Below are 12629 nucleotides of genomic sequence, written 5' to 3'. Positions count from 1 at the left end.
ACTGGACACGAGACACCAAGAGATCGAGAGTCTAAATCATTTTTAGTATTTGAAAACAAGGGAAGAGATGAGCCACAATGGTATGATAGTTTGAAATGCTATCACTATTTATATCACAAATAAAATCTAGCTATATTGAACTTCTTAAACTATTATGAAATTTTAAAATTCCTCGTAGCATTTAACCAATGACACTGCATATATAAATTGATGTCAATGGCCATTTTGATAGGGGTCCAAGGATCTTTTTATTTTTGGATGGTAAAATTACCAAAATTTCGTAGCCCGGTCTGTTTATCATTTAATTTTGAAAATGCAGGTCAATTTGTGACTTTTGAGGATTAGAGGAGCTACCTTTGCAAAAGGGGATGAAGCGACCCTAGCATTTAATGTAATTAGGGATCAATCTCTAATTCTTTAAAACAGGTGGGGAAGAATTAAATGGGGAGATCCTCCCATTTATTGTGCTTGGGGGGTCAATCCCTAATTTGCACAAATAGATGGGGGAGATTTAAAGGAAGAGATCCTCCAATTTATTATGCTTCAAGGTCAATACCTAATTCGCACAAATAAATGGGAGGGAATCATGAAAGGGTCTCTCTCTCTCTCTCTCTCTCTCTCTCTCTCTCTCTCTCTCTCTCTCTCTCTCTCTCTCTCTCCCCATTACGCCTCTATCCTCTCTTCCTTATATTCCCTTGCCACGTTTGCTCACCAAATCATGCCATCGCCATAAAGAATATGTTTTTTCCATGTAATAGCATGTTCCCAATCTTCCCGTGCTCCATATTGATTATGTTCGTACCTTAGTTGCTCTAAACATGAATAAGTTGTAGTTTTTTGCCATAAAAGCATGATGTTAGCATGACTGTTTATCTCAAGCATGATAAAATCCCCAACTTTATTAAGCTCTTTTGTTTGCTTGCAAAGTTTATGTAGTTTGTGAAGCTCGTGCATGGCAAGATCTTGTTTTTATGAGAAAATACATGTGTATTCGGATGGACACTACCTTAATCATGCATGTTCTTCTCATCTTGGTTTAGGTTCTTATTTATTTATTTTTTCATTTTTATATTAGTAAAATTTAAAATTAAAAAAAAACACACACACACACAAATTTTTTTTAAAATGCCAAAAAAAAATCAAAAGATTAAAAAATAACAAAAAATGGATTTTTTTCTTTAGATGTTTTTCGTTTATTTTTTCTTTTTTTTCCACCCCTTCCCAAGACCCCGCATATGAGGGAGCTTTGTGCACCGGGCTGTCCTTTTGATTAATAGGGTGGTTATTATAAATATTATTAAAAATAATCCAAAATTTTGAAAATTTCAGAAAAAAAAAAATTTGTTTTTTTTGTGCATAGTATTATTTGTTTAGGTTTTAATATTTTTACTATCATTATTGTTTATTGTTATTATTCCTACTACTACTACTAATACTATTACAACTACTATACTACTGCTGCTGCTGCTGCTACTACTACCACTACTGCTATTATAGCAATAGTATTGGTAGTAATTTAGTTTTTTTTTTTCTGTGCTTCACCTTACTTAATTATTTTATTAAATAACTAAAAAACCTAAAAATTAAATAAAATTCAAGAAAAATCCCAAAATAAATCAAGAAAAGTGCAAAAAAAATATTTAAAAATCCAAAAAAATGCAAAAAAAAAAAAATGCAAAAAAACCAAAGAAGAACATTTAGCTTTCATAGGATTTGGAGTTCATCCTATATGCAAGCCAAGACTTTTTCTCCTATATTTCTCTTTATTTTTTCCCTTTGATCGGCCAACAATGAAATCCTTACTCCTTAGATTTGCTTTCAAAAAAAATATTCCGTCATGCTTTCAAAATCATAACTTTACTCAAATCATATTTTTAAAAACTTCCTTTTCCAAATCTTAATTTTTAAATTCAAATGCTTTCCGGAAAAAGAAAAAATAACCTAATTAATGACTTTTCCTCCCCATTTCAAATTTTGAAATTTGGATTTTTGAGGCTCCTTTTTCCCTTCTTTTCAAGTTCTTTACATCTAAAAGCCATATGGCTTGACAATAAAGGCCCATAGGCCATTCTTTCCCTTCCAAACCACACCATTGTTGATGTTTGGTTTGGGCACAAAAGAGAAACATTCCCTCTTTCCCTCCTTTTTCAAAGTCTTTCTATCTAAAAGTCATATGGCTTGACAATAAAGACCCTATGGGTCATCCTTTTTCATCCCAAAATCACACAATTACTTGTGTTTGGTTTGGATGCACAAAGGAAACATTCAATCTTTCCTTCTCATTCAATTTTATTTCATTTTAGGACAAACATCAAATCAATGACGACATATTCTCTTAAAACGGTTAACATAAGGTGCCTAACACATTTCTTGTGCATAACCAGGCTCCCAAACCTATCACTCTTTTAACAGATTATTAGGGTTTTCTTCATTTTCTCTCTTCCACAAAAGATGAAGTGGTGACTCCACTTTATCACTTTCTAATTCCTCCACCCAATCTTCAACACATCGCATGAAAACCAGGGTCGACAATGAGCAATACACAAAAAAATAAAAAAATAAAGTTAAGACAAAAAGGAGCATACCTTTTCAAATTCCTTTTTTGCAAATGCCTCTTTCTCAAGCTTTTCTTTATAACTATTCTCAACTTGACTCAAATGCATCTACATATCAACAACAATAATTAAAACACAAAATATACATGATAAAATGGCATACAGTGATTTCAACGTCCAAATTTATTATTATTAAAAAAACAAAAAACATAAGATAAACTCACTTCTAAGGCATTAATCACACCCTCAAGCTCTGTAGCCTTTTTGGACCATTCCTCAGAACTTTCCTTATACAGTTCAACAAGCTTGTTTACCTACACACAAAATAATATGATGCGACATAAATGGAAAATAAATAAGATAAAATCAAAATCAAACATTTAAAACATTCTTGATCCCTCTATAAGTATGCCAACATACAAAATCTTATGTGAAACAATATGCAAGGAATAGTAGACCAAACAAACAAACAAACAAATAAATAAATAGCAGAAGAAAACAAAGCAGGCACAATAGCATGTCAAAAGCGACAAAAACATCACAAAACAAAACAGCAGGGATACCGAGCCTAATTTTAGATTTACTGGGGGGAAAAAAAAACTAACGACCTCCAAAATGCTCCAAGAACAAGATTTTAAACTAATTAATGGTGGAACAAAATTGCAGGGAGCTGGAAGTTTTGCACCTCATCTTTATGCATGATATCACAATACCATTTTCTTTGCTTCAAAGCAACTGTCAAGTTAAGTTCATTTGGGAACGAGAAATATTATTCCCATTAAGGATGTGAATAATAGCATTTTTATGGACTGATGCCATGAGTGGCAAGCTGGAGGCCTTTCCTTTGAACTACCTCGGTCTCCTCCTTGGTGCAAAGTTTAAGGAAAAAAGGATAAAAAAGGATATGGGAACTTATTGTTGAAAGATTTGAAAAGAAGCTGGCTAGTTGAAACAAAACACCTCTCTCCAAAGGTGGAAGACTCACTCTCATCAAAAGCACTCTCTCCCACCTACCCAATTAACTTGTCCTTCTTCCCCATCCCTTGCACTATAGTCAAAAGATTGAAGATATTCAAAAAATATTTCTTTGGAGAAATATAGTTGAAATTCCAAATCACAGCTGCTTAAATGGAAAGTTTTTTAGCAACAATACACAGATGTGGCTTGGGCCTCAATTCTCTCAAATTGTTCAATAAGACCCTCCTTGGTAGACAGCTCCAGAGATTCACGGGTGAGGGGGGAGTTTTTATGGCAAAGATTATTGATTTCACATATGATCATGATCAAAAAGGCTTGATTTCCCAGGAGGGTACAACGTCAAGGCCTTAAAAGGATAAAGATCACACACATCCAGGGATCAAGCCTTAGAAGACCTCCTACTCTGCAACAGATGGGAATTTTAGCCTTCCAAATACGACAATAAAAATATAAAGATAAATTTTTCAAGATTATAAAACTTAAATATTTGCAAGTGTAACTCCCCCGAAGACTCCAACCTCCACCTCCACAAATCCTCCCTATTGGAAGGATAGAAACCCTCCAATAACCACAACAAAGACACAAGCTCGACCACCTCTCCATCATTCAGAGCTCTACGGAAATGGTAGTCCCAATAAAATTTCTCCCTGTTAGAAACCAAAAAAGAAGAAAAAACAAACCTATTATGTAATGAGGAAAAAGCTACAAGCGAGGAAACAACACAAGAACTGAGTCTCTAACATTCCTCATAAATTATGTACCTCCTTTGTTTGTCAATTCATGATTGATCATATAACATGTTTTGACAGAAATGGTACTGCTACAAGCTATTGCACAATTCTTCGGGATTAATTTTTTCCCTGATTTGCGATTGACCAAAGCATTGCTTGTTCCCTATCTTTTTCCCAATTGTCACTATATATACCATTCATAATTGTAAGGATGTAATAAAAAAAAATTCTCATATATGGTAAGCACTAAAAATATATTGGCTGTTTCATGGATGTTGTTCCTGAAATAGAAATATAAGGTTACAACTGTTAAGACATTGTGGTGATCGCAATGAATCTACAACAAACTACTCTAGTTGAACCAAGCATAGAAATCTTATATTCTCATGCATCATGGAAAGCAAACCAGAAAGAAATACTCTCATGTGGAACAACCCTATTCCAAAGTAGAAAGTCCCCAGCAACTAATTTCAGATTGCAATTTGGGATCACTTGAACCAAACACCGCCTTAGAGCAAAATAAGGGGATGGGAATCCTATTTGCTCCTCCAAGCCTTCCGCAAGCAAACACATGCACTCTTCAAACCCTACTCCAAATGTGAACCTACAATGATAATCGGATATCAGCTTTCTTGGTAATAAGGACAAGCGCTGAAGGCACTTTCACTAACTACATGAGCCACAATATGCAAATTTCTGCCTAGAGCAGACATACGGGCTACAGGCCCTCCTGGTCATGGCAGACTTCCTCAACCCAAGCTTTAAATGTGTAGGAACAGCTTACCCTCACTAGCATTACCCTTCTGAGTTATGACATTAAGCCAGTCAACAATTGATGCACAGTACTGGAGAGGATCATATGCCTTACAATGGGCAGCTATTTTTGATCCAGCATCCAAATAGACCAAATCCAACAAAAGCAACCAGGTTGTGAAATGATTTCAGGTTTTCGAAGGATAATGTATTACACACCTTGGAAGAGTCAAAAAGTGGCATGAAAAGTAACAAATCAAAAATGGGCACCAAGTTCAAATCACTCCCACCACTGGAAGCTGCAGAGTATAATGCAATCCTATTGGGAAGAAAGGTCTTCTGCTATACTAATTTCTCTGATGATCCCTCAAAAGAAGCAATCTGGATGTATAATCAAAATATCTAAAAATTCTATTAGTTTGTCTCAGGACACCCCAAAAGAAGCAAAATATCTGAAGAAATTTGCAGGCTTCCTCTAAGTGCAAACAATTTCAATTATAACCTTCCAACTTATTTCCCATTGAATTTCCTTTAAACACAAAAAATGACACACCCAACACAGCATTAAGACTTAACATGCCCATATGCACAGCAGAATAAAAAAATAATAATAATAATAATAATAATGACTGAGAATAACATTATCTCCAGAAAATAATTCCATAACACTCACGGCTGGTTAACCTTGTCCTCAGAAAAGTACACCTTCAATATAGATTTCATTTTAATCAACTTTCTATATAGATATCATGTTAGACATATACAACAATACACCTAGAAAGGGCACACCATCCAACCTCTAGAATGTTCTTGCCACGAACGCCACCAGCACTACAGTAACACCAATGCTGTCACCACTATTACCAAGAAGAATAATATCATGTATTCTTTTCCCTCACACAAGAGTCAAAGAGGAGCAGACACTTCTTTGTCTCGAGAGAGAGAACCCAAATTTTCCAATGCAAGTAAATAAAAAAATTTACTAACATCATCATATTCAATAAATACAACAACAACAAACCTTAACTCCCACTAGGTGGGGTCAGCTACATAAATCCTTTTCTGCCAATTCACCTGATCGAGAGTGTTTTACTCTATTAGATTACCGGTTATTAAATCCTTCATCACTTCCTCATTCCAAGTCATTTTAAGTCTATCTCTACCCCTTTTCATGCCAAAAACAATAACTAACTCACTACTCTTTATAGGTGCTCTACTAGGCCTACCTCTCAAATGTCCAAACCAACTAAGCTGCCACTTCCTTATCTTGTTTTCAATCAGTGTTATGCCTAAATTATTGTGTATATGCTCATTTCTTACTTTATCTTTTAATGTTAAACCCCTCATCCACTTTAACATTTGCATTTCAGCAACTTTTACTTCTTCTACATGTTGTTTCTTAGTTGCCCAGCATTCTGAACCATACAGCATAGCTGGCCTTGTAGCCACCTTACAAAACTTTCCTTTTAATTTTAAGGGTATTCTACGATCACACAACACACCTAACGCACTCCTCCATTTTACCCAACCTGTTTTAATTCTATGTACTACATCTTCTTCAATTTCCTCTTTAGCTTGCATAATAGATCCAAGATAACTAAATCTATTAGTGCTATAAATCTCTTGATTATCAAGTTTAATCTTCTCTCCATAGCTACTCCTTACATTACTGAAATTACATTTCATACATTTTGTCTTATTCCTACTTATCCTAAACCCTGAAGACTCTAATGTGGCTCTCCAAAGTTCTAGTTTAGATTCCACTCCGCTCCTACTATCACCAATCAACACGATATCATCTGCAAACAACATACACCAAGGAATTTCATTTTGGATTTTCCTAGTAAGTTCATCAATTGCTAAAGTAAAAAGATAAGGACTCGAAGTAGAACCTTGATGTACACCTACTGTGATTGGAAAATCTCTAGATTCCCCTCCTACGGAATGCTAGTCACTACCCTATCATACGTATCCTTAATGACCTCAATATATCTACTACAAACCCCCTTTTCTCTAAGACCACCCCCCCCCCCCCCCCCAAAAAGAACGTCCCTAGGTAGTCTATAATATGTTTTCTCTAGGTCAATAAAAACCATCTGCAAGTCCCTCTTCTTTTCCATAAACTTTTGCATTAAACTTCTTAAAAGATAAATAGCTTCTATTGTTGATGTCCCAAGCATAAAACCAAATTGACTTTCTAAAATCTTCATTTATAGTCTTATTCTATGTTAGATTACCATTTCCCACAATTTCATCATATGACTCATAATTTTAATTACATTATAGTTATTACAATTATGAATATCACCTTTATTTTTTTATAAAGGTACTTGCATACTTTTCCTCCATTCTTCAAGATTTTCTTGGTTTTTATAGTAGTGTTGAATAGATTAGTTAGCCAAATATTTCCTTTATCCCCTAAACATTTCCAAACTTCAATTGGTATTTTATCTAGTCCTATAGATTTCCCACTTTTCATCTTTTTTAATGACATCTTAACTTCAAGGACTCTAATTTTGCGAATAAATCTCCTATTTTAGCCTTATCCTCATTTATCACTTCCAAGTTCAATCTTTCATTTTGATTTTCCTTAAACAACTTATCAAAGTATCTTCACCACCTCTCTTTTATGTCTTCTTCTCTAATAAAAACATTATCATTCTTGTCCTTTATTCATTTTACATCACCTAAATCTTTGCATTTTCTTTCTCTAGCTCTAGCAAGTTTACAAATATTTTTCTCCTTTTGTATCTAGTTTACTATACAAAGTATCATAAGTTTTATGTTTAGCTTCACTAAAAGTTTTTTTTCGCATTTTTTCCTTGCTTCTTTACATTTTTCAAGATTTTCTATATTTCTAGAATTTTGTCATATTCAATAAATCAAAAGGGGGGAAATAGCATGAGAATAAAATAAAAAGAACTTACTGTTGAGATTTCTGCAGAAAATTGCTCTTCACTAGCTGCTGCAGCCTCTTTAGAAGAACAAAACTCCTTCAAGAGTGCCATTAAATATAGAAATACTTAGGGACAGTTTCCAAGAAATGGAAAAACATGCAACTAGAATTTCTACCATGGCATACCTGTTGCAAAGAAGATAATTTAATTTCTAACTCCCTCACTTTTTCTTTATTCCACTTTAAAGAATTCGAACATTCATTGAATTGCCTCTCAGTCTGAAGGAGATTAACAGAGAAACATGAATACAACTGTTGAAGGAGTACAGCCAATGGAAAAGAATATTTTACTAGCAAAAAATTACATCTGCAAGCTTCACAGACATCTCTGCCTCAAGTTCAGCATGTGTTTTACGCAGCGCAATGAGACTCTCAACTTTTGATGTAAGCTCATCATTAAGCCAAACATTATGCCTCTCAATAAGTTCCTTTTCCTGCTCAGATCCAGAATTGACATACCAAACATTAATATAACAAAAAATGAAATCACTAATAAAATTGAGAACATATAAATGAAATCACTTATCTAACAAAGTATAATAGCATACAAAGTTTGTTATGCAATGGGTCACAGTGTGCTGATGCTTGTTGGCTATGGGCAGAAGCTCAAATGCTAATGACACGTGAACAGAGAAAAAAAATTCCAAGCTAGCCAGAGTGATAAAAACTTTTGAAGAAGGCAAGGAAGTTCAAGCATCGAATTTGTTCTATGTTAGTGAATCTTGTTAAGCATTCTCAGGCCATACAAAATAAGGGTGATTCAAGAGAGGATTTCTCACTACAATCAAATTCAAAATTCTACAAAGACAGGGATGCTGCCTGAAAAGAGGTATTACGTAAGCATGATTAAGGTATTTGGTATTGTTGGGTCAAAAAGAGAATTTTACTGTAATTTTTATTTTTCTACTTTATTGGTTTTTCTTAGTAGTATATTATTAAGCTGTAAACTAGGAGATTCTGGGATTTGATTAATCCAAAACGCAACATCCTAATGACACTTGAGTTTCTTATTGTTATTTTCCTTTTCCACAATCATGTTATGATGGACAGAAAATGACTTGGAATAAAAATTGGATTTAGGGTTGATCCCTTGTGGGCTAGAGGAGCAGAGCACAAGATATAACATTCTCAATAAAACTAACACAAAATAAAGAGACAACAACTACATATTCAATAGCTAATACTATATTTCACAGCCAAATAAGAAACCAGCTCTACACTCTCCACTCCATTTTCTTCTTTGCCTTCAATTCTCTCACTCTCCATCCCTCCCTCTTATGGAATTTCTCTGATTTATAGCTGCATCCTGTTTGTTTGTTATGTTTAGCAGGACACTATACATAAATACCCTACACATGCTTACAGTTGAAAGCACAATCCTTATTTTTCCCCACAAAAGGAGTTTTCAATGTATTTCTTTCATTTCTATGTCATTCCCAAAACTATCATACATTTTTTATTTTGATGATAAAAACGATATTTTAAGAGAGAAAAGGAAAATTACAACAATAAAGATGACGATCAATCCTCAAAAATAAAAACAAAAATAAAATAAAATAATAGCGTCTATCGCACATATTATTAACAATTAAATACTAAAACAAAGAAAGCAGAGGTGAGAATTCTAAGAAAAAAGATAAAGAATTAAAAGAATTTTCCATCTCTCTTTCTACATAGGAAAAAAACTTACTGCAGAAATCGCGAAAGAATCAAGAGCTATAGAGAACAAGACATCTTCCAACCTATAGCCAAAAGCAATAACGAATTTGCAGCTCTCGAATACCTTTGGAGACTAAACAAAGAATCCCCAAAAAAAAACTCCAAACAGTGGCCAAAAGGAAGCAAGGAAAAAAACTTTAGCCCATATAAGCAATAAGTTGTTTAGGCATTGAAAATCCTTGCATTCCTGTAGTCAACAAAGAATGCTGTCCAGGCTAACCTGTACTGTGCCGAAAATCAGGACAACGTTAAAACCAGGTCCTCCCTTATCTCTGTCCATTTCTGCCAATTTAAAGCATTTCTACTCTTTTTTAGCCCCAGTCCGGGAGATCCAGAATGGTCTGAAATGGTTAGGAGCAGTCCAAACAAGTTTTGGGCTTTCAGCACAAAAATCGAGAAAAAAACTCTATACTTTTAAGGTTTTTCTCCTTTTTCTTCTATTTTCTCAGAAAATCAATTTGGTTTTATGTCTGAGAGATCTACCACAGAAGCTATTTATCTTTTAAGAAGATTAATGGAAAAGTTTAGGGGAAAGAAGAGGGACTTGCATATGATATTTATTGACCTTGAGAAAGCATATGATAGGATACCTAGGGAAGTTCTATGGTGGGTTTTAGAAAAAAAAGGTGTATGTTGTAGGTATACCGATGTCATTAAGGATATGTACGAGGGAGTAATGACTAGTGAAAGGACTATAGATGGAGAAACTAGAGAATTTCCAACTACCATAGGTGTACATCAAGGATCAGCTTTGAGTCCTCATCTTTTTGCTTTAGTGATGGACTAATTGACTAGGAGTATTCAAAAGGAGGTTCCATGGTGTATGTTGTTTGCAGATGATATTGTATTAATTGATGAAACTAGGGACGTAGTAGAGGCTGAGTTAGAATTATGGAAAGAAGCTTTCGAATCTAGAAGCTTTAGGATAAGTAGAAATAAAACAGAATATATGAAATGTAATTTTAGTAATGATAGGAGGAATATTGGGGACAAAGTTAAACTTGATGATGAAGAAATAAATAGCACTTGTTGATTTTGATACCTTGGATCTATTATGCAAGTTGAAGGAGAAATTGAAGATGATGCAATGCATAGAGTTAAAGCAGGTTGGGTAAAATGGAGAAGTGCTTCAAGTGTGCTATGTGATCGTAGAATACCCTTAAAATTGAAAGGGAAGTTTTATAAGACAGCTATAAAACCAGCTATGCTATATGGATCGAAATGTTGGGCGATGAAGAAACATAATATCCAAAAAGTAAAAGTTGCCGAGATGAGAATGCTTAGATGGATGAGTGGTATAACATTGAAAGATAAATTAAGGAATGAACATATTCGTGGTAAGTTAGGTGTAGCTCCTATAGAAGATAAGATAAGAGAGGGACGACTCAGATGGTATGGACACTTGCAACATAGGCCACATAGTGCACCTATGAGGAAGAGTGACTTAGTTACTGTGGGGGGCAATAGAAGGGGTAGGGGTAAACCTAAAATAACTTGGGAGGAGATAGTAAGGATTTAATATCCTTGAATCTATCAAAAGAAATTATTCATGATCGCATAAATTGGTGGAAAAGGATTCATATAGCTGATCCCACTTAGGGTGGGACTAAGCCTTGGTTTTGTAGTTGTCGTTGTTGTTTCTAGGACTGTAAGTGTGTTTTTTCCTTATTTCAGTAAATTAAAAAATTAATTAATTAATTATTAACAAATTTAAAAAACAGCGTATCGCAAGCTGTGCTTGCACTAACAAAACCACGCATAAGAACCTGTGGCGCATACATGTCCAAACCACCATTTTTTAAAGCCAAAAGCCAATTTTATTTTTTTTTGGGTTAATTGGAATGGTGTTGTTTTGCTTCATGCAAATTTAAAAATAAATATAACATATAATATGCAACAAAGTCCTTTCGAGGCTTCCCCTATCATCTTCCTCTTTGGCCTCCTCTACCTCGTCCAATTACCACAATGGTCCCAATCCACCATAGACACCAACAAGGAAGATTTGTTGCACACCCTGAGCCCCCCTCTGTTATGCCAGACTCCCCAAATGCCCGATCCCCTTTTCCCTTTCCTTCCCCATCCTCCCAAGCTCCCATTTTCATGCAACATACACAGGCTGGCCAAACCAACTCCGGCCAGCCCATGACCTGTTCTCATCCCTCTTGACCAGCCTTTTTTTTTTTCTTTTTCTGCTTTTAAAACCCAAAGAAACATAAGCATTGGGGAGGAGGAAATTGGCTCTAGGAACTCTCTCTCTCTCTCTCTCTACCTCGCAGCATCTCTCTCTCTTTCCAGGGATCTCTCCTCCTCTCTTCCCTCTCAGTCTAACTCTCTCTCCTCTATGTTCTTTCCTAGTCATCCCTCTCCAGTAAGCCAAAAGACCTGCTTGAACCACCCTTACCACCCTATGTGAGTAAACTCACTGCCTCCCTCCCTCCCTCTCCAACATGTGACTGTGAGTGTGAATGTTTTGTGCATGAATATGGATCATACGTGCATGAATGTGGGGTTCTTGCACATGAAAGTGCTGGTCTATGTATTTGAATGCATGGTTGCATGCGGGTAGGTACATGTGAACATGAGTTCATGAATATGTAAAATGTGAATATACTAGTAATGTTTTTAGATGCTCGCATATTCGGAGTTCTATATGCACAAAGGTGTATAGCAGTAGGTCCATACGAATGTTAGTATGTGCATGTGTGTAAGCATGGGCTACGAACGTAGGTAGGTGTGGAGGTCAACAGTGCGTGTGCATGCATATGTTCATGAAGCATTGTTATGTATGTGCATGCACACTTAAGTTATAATATGTAGACATATATGGGAAATGCATGATCATGGGTGAAATAAAATGAATAAGAGCATGTGTATGAATGCAAAAGTCCATGTGTATATGCATGCACGTGTACATCAAGTATGCATCCATGTATATAC

At 35.1% G+C, this 12629-nt stretch overlaps 1 protein-coding gene across 1 annotated transcript in view; it reads right to left on the bottom strand.

Annotated features, from left to right (window-relative positions):
• Positions 1-12629, bottom strand: part of LOC131151057 (nuclear-pore anchor) — a 138611-nt gene that overhangs the window by 97004 nt on the left and 28978 nt on the right. The window contains exons 4-8 of the mRNA XM_058102233.1: positions 8279-8407; positions 8100-8192; positions 7945-8010; positions 2780-2869; positions 2586-2663 (exon numbers count right to left, since the gene is read on the bottom strand). Of these exons, the coding sequence (XP_057958216.1) occupies positions 2586-2663; positions 2780-2869; positions 7945-8010; positions 8100-8192; positions 8279-8407 (456 nt within the window). The remainder of the gene's footprint in view (positions 1-2585; positions 2664-2779; positions 2870-7944; positions 8011-8099; positions 8193-8278; positions 8408-12629) is intronic.

Source organism: Malania oleifera, chromosome 3, assembly GCF_029873635.1.
Source record: "Malania oleifera isolate guangnan ecotype guangnan chromosome 3, ASM2987363v1, whole genome shotgun sequence".
Lineage (NCBI taxonomy): Eukaryota > Viridiplantae > Streptophyta > Magnoliopsida > Santalales > Ximeniaceae > Malania > Malania oleifera.
This window is presented reverse-complemented; position numbering and strand designations above follow the sequence as displayed.